Source organism: Plutella xylostella, chromosome Z, assembly GCF_932276165.1.
Source record: "Plutella xylostella chromosome Z, ilPluXylo3.1, whole genome shotgun sequence".
In the NCBI taxonomy this organism is placed as follows: domain Eukaryota; kingdom Metazoa; phylum Arthropoda; class Insecta; order Lepidoptera; family Plutellidae; genus Plutella; species Plutella xylostella.
This window is the reverse complement of record NC_064012.1, coordinates 4,203,517-4,217,339: the sequence shown is the minus strand read 5'-3', so window position 1 is coordinate 4,217,339 and position 13,823 is coordinate 4,203,517. Positions and strand designations below refer to the sequence as shown.

The following is a 13,823-nucleotide window of genomic DNA, read 5'->3' as shown; positions in this document are numbered from 1 at the left end:
TTTTAATTGGGATGTCCATGGTGTTCCCACAATAATGGTTACGGTGTCATTAGGTAATGCACTTAGAACATTTTTTTTGTAATTTTGTCTTGAAATAGGGAACATATTTGAGTGGCTCATGGATGGCATCACTTTTTCAGCGTAACTCTTTATGGTGCCTGCCACCAGTGGCTCCAAAGGTGCAAATAAAGTGATTCTATTTTACTCTACTTAGCAATAGTGGCACCTACCTACTTATTTTAACAATACCTACTTTGTGCTAGCTACGATATAGGTAGTTAGGTACAGTAAAATCTTACCCTAAAATTAATAAGACCAATACCTGAACGGATCTCCGTTTATGATGAACACGGACCAAGGTATTCTAAAACTGCTTCCAACTTTTTCTTAAATTGCGAACACGTTTTCCTGTCTGAATTAATAAAGATCACCGATTTTCTTCGTAATCTCAAAAAAACACTTAAAGTAGGTTACAGTCTCCCAAGGTAGTTGAATCAAAAGTAAATAGTTTTCAATTTATTATTAGCTTAGACAATAGGTAGTTTTGCAAACGTTGTCTAGCATCTATCGGTCAACGACGTTGTAACATTTTTTTTAAACACACGCATTGTCCCACCTCGCACTTCATACTAGCATTAACATTCTCAAAAAAATATATACTCTCCATCATTGCAGCTAGTAAGAATAGTACAAAATTTGACCCTACTATGTGGATATAAGGTAAATGTAACGACATTATCGTTTGACCTTCAGCTTGCCATTTCCGCGTGTAGTGCGAGACGCGGGGCGCCGCCGCCATTCTGCTGCGTCGGAGTCGCGGTCCTCTCGAGTCCAAATTGTAACGGTGAAAGGCGCGCCGGAGTGGGGGCTGGTGGACTTTCCGTCGCATGAGTGGGCCAGTCCGCCGCCCGCGCACCGCCACGTCGCCGTCCATGTCCCCGCGCCGGTCCCGCTCAGGGAGGTCAACAAATGTTAGCTGGAAACTTTTCCTTTCAAACCCGCGCGGAGTGACTACCTAATACTGTGTTTAATATGCAAAAGTAACAGTGACATTTTATATGCTTACAAATATTATTAATTTCACAATGTTAGTGTGGTGTCTGGTTGTTATTTGGTGCGCTGCCTTCGCCGTAGTGCCGGTTTCTGCTCAAGGTAAGAGAACAATAAAGACCTAACTCCCTTCGCTTCGCGAATGTCGAAAAATGCGAGCGCTTTTATGTTCTGTGTCCTATTATTGAGAGGAAAATGGTCGGTGGATTCGTTGCGTAGTTGAATATCTATACAATCAATCTAACGATGTGGATGATTATTTACGTCACCCAAATACTGCTAATTACCTATTATGTTACAAAATGTAAAAAAGTAGGTACTTGCTGAACTGGTATTAGGTAATTAGCAAATGCCTAGTAAATAGGCCGCTTTCATTGTAAGTTGGTACCTTTACAAAAAGTGAGTCAATCTTGGTTGGTGGAAAATGTTTTTATTTTATTTGCTGGCACATTGAGAATGGCACAGATAAAACAGACACAGAAACTACTTGAAAACTGACCAAACCCGTTATGGCATTAGTCTAAGAAGCTAAAGTTTTTAAAACAAAGGTATGAAGTATATCTATAATAATTAACCCTGAGTATACCTACCAAATTATGAATTCAAGTCAATGTAGCAAGAGGCGGCAAAGTTTAATAATTATTTTTTGGTATTTTTTTTCCTTTATATGGTTTTTTTTACTTCTCGTTATTAAATTGAATCCTTTAAATATTTTTTTCTGTACTACTTACTTCTACATTACATACTTAATGTGTTCTAAGTAGTAACATCGTCCTAGTGTCCGAGTGTGCTACTTTCGTTAAATAGGGTGAACCGTGAACCTATGTTACTCACACTTTCTAAAGCCATGTTTTACCATAAACACGAATATAAGTCCTAGGCGGGGACACTTAATCTGCATGAGTGTTAGCGATACCGCGATGTTTAGGTAAACAGTATCAAATCAGATAATACGAGCTTTCCCCTAGGAACCCCGGAATAAAAATATCTATTGACTCATCAAGGTCAAATCTATCTCTATGTAAACATTTACCCTCATCATCAGCCAATGATAATCCACTGCTGGACACAGGCCTCTCCCAAGGAGCGTTACAATACTCGGTCCTCGGCCTTCCTCATCCAGCCAGTACCGGCTATATAGTTACTACCATTACTACTTGAATCTTTCATATTTATGGAAAATAATCATTTTTCAAATTCCTTTTCCGAGTCTAATTTTCTTCGTATTTGGTATGAAATTAAAGTCAACGATATTATATTTAATTTATATATTTTTTATTATTACTTAATACATTCTAATTTTACAATTAACTAAAAAAAATCGTGCAATTACAAACGTTTTCGTTACGACGGATTTAAAGACTCGAGGGTCTCAAGACCCTGGTCATTGGTATTTCTATGAATTTAACCAGTGTGTTATATACAGAGGTTCTTTTTCTGGTAAACCTGTAAAATTTGTTAATTTGAGAGCCGTCTACACTACACCTCCGTCAGGCGTTGCTTGACACGGTACAGCGAACGAGTAGTCCTATTTCTGTATCTAGCTTTGTTTACTGTGTGTAAAATAAACTGTCCCGAAAACTGAGCTGTCTGATCGATAGATTGCAGACAAGATTTGCTTCGATTTTAGGGCGGAATTTACGGAATCAAACCAAACTATTTTTTTATTTTCCACCGATAAAAAACGAACAAAATTGGTGCAGCGCCGTCCTCAACAAAGAGACTAACAAACACCTGTGAATTTTTATATAGGGGTAATGAAGAAGATTTAATTTAATAAAAAACCATTTTTGTTTGTCGATAGTCATAATATAAGTAGTCTAGTCTACCACAATTTCTCCAGGTCTGAAGAGGGGGGTCTGACATGTTTAAAAATATATACTTGCCCATCTCAATACAGGCGTGATTATGTATTTCTTATCATAGGTACATAAGAATCATACTCCATAAGAATTATACATAGTCTACTTTAGCGTCTCGGGGAAGGGCATTGTTGTGAACAATGGTCAATGGCAACGTCATGTTGTGTCCCTAACTAAACAAGTTCGCAGTTTTTGTAGACTAATGCCGAAACCAAAACGCATATGCGATCAATATGGTATGGCTGGCTGGTCGGCTAAGAACTCGTGACTCATGTCAGCTTTTATCATCAATATACTCGTAGCTTAATAAATTGTAAATGGAAAACGTAGAGCTGTTCTAATGTTTTCACTATTCTTTTATTTTTTTTAAATAGGATTAAACCGATTTAAACCTAGACCGACGTTGTTTATCGTGCAGACGGTAGGATTAAAAATTAAATAAATTGATCCCCTTAAGCGTAGTAGTTAAGTACTAACTTGCTTTTTTATTCAGGTTTGTTCTCTAATTATTATCTTAAGTTAGCAATTAGTTAGAAATAATAATCTCTTTCATTATTTTTATAAATAGCTGCTGTGTCTCGATATCTTGATAAGTTGAGAAAGTGAATGCAACTATGCATTTTTGCCGTGAGTACCTTCTATAAACAATACTGAACTAGATGCTGTTTCACATACAAAAACAAAGCGAAATACTGTCAATTGTACATGAGTAAAGTCACAAATCTTCTAACCGACCTAATAAAAAAATAAGAGCTCACTTTGTAAAGTTAGGTGTTATTTGTCAAGGTGTTTCTTTTTCACCGAGACTTCATCTTGTTCCTAGGGTTTATCAAAGAACGGAACGTAAATCGTTGTTGATGCGAGTGTTAAGAAATCAATAAGTTTCATTTTACAGGTCTTGTATACTATTTACACAAAAACTGCACAAATAACAACTCTTCCTGTTGAAAGAACTACCTACAGGTACTTACATTACCCTCTTTTACAACATACGTATAGTATTGTATAGCGCCAACTGGTGCAGCCATTTGATACCATATAACTTTTTTGTTCAACTGTACATCCGTAACAGGTGCTCTGGCTTTAGTAAGTATTTTGCAAACCAATAACCTTGACGTTTACACTAAATGTTATTTTAGAAATGTTGCAATAGCAAACCGTACCGTAGTACGTCTGATCAATCAAATATTGCATCTACTTACAAAATCTACACACAATATGATCACAATATGACGATCTAGGTAAATTGGAACTCACAACTGCTGCGTCTTCCATTATGTAGAGTTATTGTCCAGTGTTTATCAGTTTAAAAATGGCAAAATCTAACTCTTACATACCGTAGTTTTTCAATACATTTTGGTTATGGTCCTCTTTATTGCGTGGTACTGTGGGGTCACTCTCGGACTTTAGGAAAAGCCAAACTCACTCTATCTCACTGCATTAGGCGTGCCGATTGCATGACAATTCTCGTTCGTTCGTTCGTCGATTTAGAGAGTGACCCCCCTGTTGTTGTGAACGTTTGCTTTCACTCACTCACACCACGCTCGGCGCATGTGTTAGTTCAGTTAAGGTGCATAATGCAGACAAGTTAGATTTTACTGTGGCTACGCAATGCAATGTTTTTGTGTAAAGTGTCTAGCTAGATTATGAAAAAGTACGTTCTGTGCAGCCAATTAATAATATAAGGTTAATTATTACCTATGAGTGTGGTGCACATGTAATGTACATTATTTTACCGTTTATTAAGTCTCTTACCATATCTTATGAATTATGCTGTAAATATAAATATAATTAAAAAATATTAGTAATACTTACATGACCATTCATAGTAATCCGGCAATATGACTCAAAGTTCATTTAAAAGTGTGCGTCAGCCGTTTAGTAGGGCATCGACCGGTTGTAATCTGTTTTGTAAGTACATCTTTAGAAAACAAAATATTGACCAAGTCTATGTTCTTAACTGTTAATATTTATTTAAGAATATCCGTTTTTTGTATTAAATTTAATCGAAAACATTTGTATTCGCTGTTTAAATATAATAATATTGTGTTGATTATACAACTATTCATAAATGATTATGTCACAAACACTCTCCCACGAACTTTTTAAATTCTCGCAGCTACAAATTGAAAGCTTTGCTTGCCCATCGGGCGGCTCGAGATAATTAACGAACGATGACATCACGACGCAAAGTTCTATAAGACACGAATGAATGTAAAAGCAATCCATATACCTACGTATGTTTGTTAAAACATAATGCACAACTTCTACTCAGTTGCAGCACAGAGCAACTTATAACTCAGGACGACCTTAGATATATCGCTGCCTTTGACGGTATAGGGACGGATAGAAAGTGACATAAATACGTAGATTAACTTTAACGACATAAGTGTAAACCTCCTCTGTACAACTTCCCAAAAGTTGTTTAGAATGACGAGCTCAGGCAAAACCCTTTCGTCGCAATACCTCTTTTGCCACATTTTGATGATGTATCCGAATAGAGGTGCATGGGAGGTTCCCCAATAGTGTCCCTTGAACTGTCACTATACTAGGTCACTTTATAATAAGAAGATACAACTACTTTAAATAATTATATCGTAGTATAAAACAAACCGATTGCATAACAACCTTTAGTGCAGCTAGAGTTAATTAAGCCATGTCAACCATTGTTTCAAACGCGAGATAAGCTCTAGTGTTTGTCACCGACACGCTAACTTTTGAATTCTATATTACTTTGGGTAAGTATAAGGTAAAAAGGACGAAAATCGCGCAGGTGCGACTTAAATGATACATACACCAAGGAGCCTTAGCCGTAATGCTACCACCCCACTTGGCTATTCATATTTGCGTATTTGCCAAAACTGCCATGTGCGGTCAATATAATCGCCAACATTATTACTGAATTTGCCCACATTTTTGGTATTTGGCAAATACGTCCAACATCCAATAACAAACACGAATAGCCAAGTGTAGTGCCAGCATCATATTGGTTTTGTTGCGCTTCGCCTTAAGTGTCGCGGCGACGCACGGCGGCGGCGGCGGTGGCGGCGGCGGCGGTGGCGGCGGCGCAGGCCCCCTGACACACTGCGGCTTGTAGGAACCGGTAACCGGCCAGCATGCCCCACTGAACGGGCTAATTAGCCTATGTAAGTATGGAGCACACGTCCTCTTTAATGTTCTTACTATTCCAAATCAAATACCATTCTGTACCTCAAGGCTAAAGTCACCTTTTGAAAAGAACCTTTTTATTACTACAGCGAATCACATTGGTGTAAAAAACAAAGGTCAAAAACTGGACTTATAAGCTTATTTATTAGGTACTGTCTACAGAGCTACTGTCTGCGCTAAAGAATTGTGTATTAGAAAATATTTTTAAATTTAATACGGATTAAGCAAATCCCGTAGTTGTTATAATGGAAAATATTTTTCATGTATTAGAGATAATGGATGGTTTTTATTTTACCGTTAATCTGTTAGGTTACAGCATACAGCCCGTTAGAAGATGTCATAGTGAAAGAAAACAAAGGACTGGTAACGGAGTCATTTTAACGTTTCTTTTAATACTTATTCATATAAGAAATAGGGAACTCAGAAGTAGTCATATCAAGTCAGTACATATTTCCTAAATATTTTTTTACATTGTACCTACCTACCCGTAAGTTTTTTTATCGATTGAACATTATAGATTAGTGGTGGCGCAACGGATAAGGTCTCGGTTCTCATTCGTGAAGCCGTGGGTTCGGATCTGCAGCGAAAAGCGGGTGACTTTATTGCAACATAAATTAAAAAAAAAAAACATTTGGATATTGCTTGCAATACTCGTATTACTCTCAGTTTGGGCTAGCTGTCTTTCAATATTAATGTTCTTTTCACAATTTTTTTATTTAAATATAGGTACCTACCTATAATAATTATGCTTTCAGCTGAAGTAGATCTAATACCTATACAGAGTAGAAAACATAGATTGGGCAGCAAGGGTATGTAGCATGAGTGTAATAAGCATCAGATAGTCTTGTAGACCCTGTATATTTATTTAATTATCACTAGTGAGTGGAATCTACCAATATAATAATTTAATGTGTCAAATTGGCACTATTATGTGGTTCCGAAACGAATTTTAAATGACAGCGATGCTTTTGCCGTTAATTATCAAATATAAATGACGAGCGGCGACTATCATCGAATCATAGTGTACTTTAATGTCGAGACTCTAATAGGCGGTGGTCACACTGCCACGCAACACCCAACACGCTACATTTTGCGTGAATGCGTGTTAAAGCGTTGCTCATAATGATAAGTATCCCCGTTTGTATAGAAAATACGCACAGTCCAACACTAGACAACGCATCTACCTGGACGTGATGCTGGGCAGTGTGAGTGAGTACCTCCTAAAGTCCGACAACTCAAACTACAACAGAAACAAATGCCAACACCAATAAAAGTTTATTAGAAGTACAATTTGGGCTTAGTCATTTCTCACACTGACATGTTATGACTTTATCTTCTTTGATTTTGGAATAACAGTTAAAGAAGACCATATTTTACCCGTTGCGAAATTAGCATTGTCTGATTCTAGCGTTCCCGCTGACACGATAAGAAGAAGAATGTCGAGCGTAAAGTAAATGTACTTAAAAATATTTTTATTATACTGGCAAGCAATATAAAAGTTCCACTGACATAATAATATGGAACTGCAATCCCAAGTGAAACTTTTTCATTTTACGTGAGTATACCTACCTACTTCAAAAGCAAAACAAAGTTCCAGTTACAAAGAGTACTGTAAAAAAAAACCTTGAGTGTTCCTAATTATTTGGTAATTTTGCAACTGCTAAGCGTAAGCAACGACAGTCGGTAACCTGAATCACGATGTCCAATAGTGGAGCACGGGGCCGCGAGAATGCCTACAGTCATGGCTAATAATGTTATTCCGATAAAGTCGTGCTTTGTTATTCCGAAGACACGAATTTGACACAAATGCCGTCAGTGTGGACGCAGGTGAGAGGCTCACATAGCGGTATTTTACTACAGAATGTATTTATTTCTGTTTAGCGCTAGGTAAATAATATTGTGTTGTGTCTATCGTATTGCTTGAATAGACTCCGCCGATATCTGATTTCGTAGATATCATTTTTAGTTTGCTAATAACATGTATTGACGTGAACCTGATATTTTAATGTGTTCCTAATTAGTGAAAGGTTGTATATCATCTTTTTCAGCTTTTTATGATTTATTTATGTTATCAACTTGTGCTGTAAGTTTTCCTAAACAAAAAAAATATTTGTATAATTAAAAGAAAAACTTATGTTTCCTTAATAACTTGCTTTGATTTTGGCCAGTAAACGTGAAATAAAGAAAATTACATGGTGTATGAACAATCGCATACCTATTTACTGACATGATAATATGTATAATACTTAATATATTAAGTGGGGACAGTTCACACACGGCCATCCGACCCCAATCTATTAAGAGCATCGGACGGCTGATATTTCTATACATATATGTATATAGTATCTACATAGATATACATATTGACACCAAGACTCGAGTATAAATATCTGTCTTTAAACAAATATATCTGCCCCGGCCGGAAATCGAATCCCGAACCTCCGGCATAGCATTCACTATAACCACTAAATCATTCGGTCGTCATACCATTATAGTTAGAATTCCATATACACGTGTAACTCTGCTGCATGTAGATTCACTTGTTGATTGCTAGAGCGTGTAGACAATACTACGCTTGTTCACAACCTCCTACCCTAATGAAGACGTTGTACAAAAGGAACACACTACAATACTGGCACTGGCATGGCACCATATTCGGAGAAGCTAGCTGATCTGATACTGTTAGATTGTGTTCCCAGTACGCAAACTGAAGGGCTAGTACGGGGCGCATTTAAAACGTGACAAAAGTTTTGGATCGCCGTCACTCACATCGCGCAGCCTCAAGAGTGAGCGCGACGGAGAACTTTTGTCACGTCTTATTGAGCGTACTGTGCTACAGGCCCTGTTCTCCCTTTACTAACAACGCTAAGTGCTCCATTTGCGTATAATATAGTGAGTACTAAAGTGGCAAACTGTGAACTAGCCTAAGTAATTAATCGATAGCTCTTACAATACAATACAATATTAACTTTATTTAACAACACACGCAACATACATTAAATAACAAAAGGAGTCAGCACAATAGGCGGCCTTATCGCTAAAAGCGATCTCTTCCAGGCAACCTTTGGGTGAATGAGAGAATTTATGGGTGTCTATCAATGCCAATAGACTGTTTTTTAAGAACGTTGACATCGACACGATATACGTCCACTGTGAACTCGTCGATGAATGTCTTTCTGGCTGCGTCCACGACGCCCACAGATTACTAGTATTAGTTAGTCTGTGGAGGCGGAGGATTTGTTCGTAATTCTCCGCCATAGAGTAAATAATATGGACTAGTGCGGTGCGTGCTGCCGCTCGCTGACGTCATCGTGGCCTCAGATAAATCTAGCTTTCCAAAGCACAAGAATGCACTAAAAACTCACTATCGCTGCGTTAGCTAGAATAGGGAACAAGCTTTCTTGTTCACCGAAAACATAAACTATAGTCACTAAATACCAACAACAAATAAAATCATTTATACAAAAACTGCGTTGTCGTTTCTGGTTTAATAGTTTTTAATCCTAGTTTTATAATTTTTAATCCCGTGTAGGTATAAACTATAAATATAGGTAACGTTGCAGAAATTGTGCGTTAAACGTTATACAACTTTACTAGCGTAACAAACTTTGATTTGATATTTACTTTTAAAAATATACTTTATATATATGTAACAGTTAAACAAGTTTTAGTAGAAGTTGACCTTAGCAAAGCGCGAGCCATGGTCACACGGTCAGCCGCGCCTTCGCCGCTCTTATTATAGGCATACGATTCTGGAGGGTTACTCTATACTGACGAAAAACGAAACGAACGAGAGCTCTCGTGCAATCAGCACGTTTAATACAACGAGATAGAGTCGTGGCTCGCGCAGAAGCTCTTTAAAACTTCGTTTTTCGTCATATAGACTGACCCTCCGTTACTGCATCGGCGCTTATACTTAAGTTATTATTTCTGTATAAAGAGAGTGAACAGTGAATAGCATAAAGTGGGTGGAACCTTTAAATCGGTGGACCAGTCCAACTGTCATGGTCCATTTTTGTGCACCGTCATCACTGGCAGGAAGCAATGGTTTTAGAACGTTTTGTCTTCAGACGAGGAGGACAATGGGCGGGCTGTGCCTTTCATATAGTCGCCTTCTGCCCGAGCTAGACTGATTCCTGCCTAACTTCGAATATTGCATCACTACATAATTATAGTCATCAACATTAATTTCGTTTTACGTTTTATTTTTTTTCCTACACTATGCTAATCCACCGTGACAGATTCCTACGTACCAATTTTTAAGTATTTATTAACAAACTAAAGTCTCTTATAAATCTTACCACTTTACTGTTGCAATAACAAACATATTATAATCTGTAACGCTGAAAACATTTCTGCGTCGACATCAGCATTAATCCAATCAATTAAAGTGCTTGTATTGACTTTGCTTTGCGAACGCTGGGTGTAAAATCACCCATATTTAAAAAAAACTGTACTTTTATCAGGTTGTTGAAAGTTTTTTTTATATTGCTCATCACTTCCTAATTGTTTGTTTTAGTTTTAAAGTATAAAAATATTTGTGTTCATACTGTTATCTCTGTACTTAGTACTTAGAAAAACCCTTTATATATTTTATTTGTATACATTTTTATTTTAAGTTGTCATTGATAATTTAAGAATGTTGTGTATACCTTTAATTGGCTTGTACAACGAAAATATAATTTTAATAACTGTCTTAAAAATGTTAGTTGTATAAGCTGCTGGTGTTCTAGTTGAAATAAATAAACTTAAAACTTCATATTGTGTGTATTATACATTAGCGGGCAATGAAAACGTTCCACCTGCCATTGCCGTTCCATAATATTTCATTGGAACCTTTTCAATGTTCGTGAGAATATTAGAAAGTAGTCACAAGGTTAAAGTAAAGTAGCCAAGCCACCAAGTCAATGCAATTTTACTAAACACCTTCACAGCAAAACTATGAATATAATGTTTAGGTATAAAAACGCATAACAGACAGTCAATGTAAAAAATAGTTATTTGAACATAGAACAATGTGCAACTTCCGTGGTGGCCACGCAACCGTAAACGTTGAATAATCAGTTAATTAAATGCATAATAATTGTTCATAACAATCAAGCAGGTATAATTAATACACACTTATTCACCTGACTTGACCTGACTCATTTTCTAACGAAGATTACATGGAGACAAGCTATTGTAAAGTTCTAATCCTAATTATGCATATAGTTCAAATTATTTACACCAATGTATTGAAATTTTGCCGTTCCAACCAAATAGAAAACCGCAGAATGTCATATGCCTGCATTAACCCATGTAAATGCCACTAACCGCCAACAAAGCCATTGTAATTAATTGTTTAAACTCTACTATATATATTATATACCTACGCGCATTTGCACTTAGGTATGTTGAACTTGAATAGAAACTTCCTTTTGAGTACATCGGGGTACTTAGTTATTGCGTTATGGCATGATTGAATATAGCCTGCCTACGCGAAGATGCCTCAAAAGCATTGTCAAGGTTCCTTCTATAAGTTATGCGGATATACAAATCTTCAGTAAGTGTGAATTTTTATTATTGTTTTACTGAACTAAATTAAACTAAATTTTATTATTGTTTTACTGAACTAAATTAAATAAGGATAAGGCAAAGAAGAAGAAGACTGAACTAAATTAAATACCCAGAGTAGTCAAGAATTACTTATCATACAGTTGATTAAAATATAAAACAACAGTCCTTCTACCAAAATATGCGGAAAATTAATGATTATTTCCATATTCGCTTTAGTGTAGTGTTTTAGTAGCGATAGATAAACAACAGATGTGGAAGGAAAATGTATAACTCTATCACCCGAAACAGTTTGTCGGTCTATGTTCAGATTTTATATATATACGAATGTTACATTGTCTTTATTCCTAGGCCACAATAACATAAGCCTATTTCCAGGCCATCTGCAAAATGAATAAAGTGCTTTAGACATAAACGATGATGGACAATAAGCGGACAATCCAACCTCGCAAGTGTTAGAGTTGTGATAAAATGCTTTGTAAACACTGTATTTGTGTTATAATAATTAAGGCATTAGGAGCAGACCAATAAAACTAGACTAGAGTGACTGTGACAAAGACTGACTGACCTAGATACGTTTGAAAAAGATTACGAATTGGATTCAGCTAAATTGGCAACATCTACGAAATAAAAAGTTAAAAGGAAGTCCCAAATGCTAAAATTTCACAATGCCTATGCCAGCTACTACTTGAATATCAATAAATATTGCCTGCTGCAACGATGGAATCTATGCACTGATTCAGAACAGAGATCTATGGCTCGGCGGAGTGAATACCATAGAGACTTGAAGATCCGCCTTTTCTTTTCTTTTGCAGTTTACTGTACCTACCTATATAAAATATTATCATTATGATGTGACCTTTTGAAAAAAATATCATTACCTGGTTGATTCACGTGAAATCAAACACACTCGGAAACTACTAGTCTCGACCGATATCGAGAAGACGGACGCAAAATATTAAAGTAGCGTCCGCAAAAAAAAAAAGATCCTTTACTTTCTTCATAAATCTGTTTTATGAGTCAAATGGTCTGTTCTTGAACAAGGGATGAGCTTGGGACAAGTGGGCAGTATTTCTGTCGTCGCCGCCCGACATCTGTTCAACACATGTTCATTGTTCACTGTCACTCCGTGGTCAAATTCCTAGCGTCCAGTCGTAGTCGCCAGCTACCACCGAAATGAATCTCAATGACTTATTAAGAGTATTATTCGGTAAAACAATGGTTGATAAGTACCACATGTTATAGGTATTATGTACCTAAATTTGAAGATATACACTCACGGGCAATGAAAAAGTTCCACTCTGAAAATGCCGACACCCAACAACCCCAATTTTTTCAAACAATTAATTTTAAATTTGAACAAAATATTACCGTTTTTAGTTGGTAATATCCTGATGTTCTGTTAAATGTACTTCAATGTTGCAGAAGGCGTCATTAAGTTTGCCTTTTCCGTTTAGGAGTAACTTGGTGCTTTTCTAAGTGGAACCTTTTCATTGCCCGTGAGTGTATTTATCTATAAATAGTCGTACTTAATTTCGATTACTTAGGTTTAATTAGCAATATGCTTCAACAACTGAGAAAAAGGTAAACATAGTGATATTGTAACTATGTTCACCTTGGCCTTGCTCACTTATAACGTTTGGACTGAAATATGTTAAAATAATAGCTTTAAGTAAAATTCATCTGAATGCATGTAGTCCTGCGGTTATAATCTACAATTCTACAGGATATTATACAAAGGGAAGGTTAAGACGAAAGGGCTTGACTTAGGTAAGTACCTATGTGCACGTGGTTATTGTGAATAACTTTTTATTCCACAACTTCGGTAAATTCGCAATAAAAAATGCTTTCCTATAGAAATTTTTAAATGACTTATGAGGATTGAAAAGTAGAACTTTCTTTTTGTACTAAGCTTGTTGAACAAAGTTGTTTACACTGAGGAACTGAGTAAGTACCTTACCTCTTTTCTGCTTACTGTATCGATTTACAACATCCATTGGAAAACAAATTCTTCGATAATTAAGTGTAAACGATGTTTTAAAATAATATTTGTTATACGAGTAATAATGAGTTGTATTTAGAAGACCCAGTTTCAAATAAAATGAAATAATATTATTAAATTAACTGCGCAAATCACAAAGTGATCGCTTTCAAGGATTTGAGACAAGGTTTACTAAAACATTTAAAGGC

At 36.3% G+C, this 13,823-nt stretch overlaps 1 protein-coding gene across 1 annotated transcript in view; it reads left to right on the top strand.

Annotated features, from left to right (window-relative positions):
- The first annotated feature begins 773 nt into the window (after positions 1-773).
- LOC105394950 (P-selectin) overlaps positions 774-13,823 on the top strand; it is an 84,177-nt gene continuing 71,127 nt past the window's right edge. Inside the window, exon 1 of the mRNA XM_011566873.3 lies at positions 774-1,152. Coding sequence (XP_011565175.3) covers positions 1,059-1,152 — 94 coding nt within the window. The 5' untranslated portion in view covers positions 774-1,058. The remainder of the gene's footprint in view (positions 1,153-13,823) is intronic.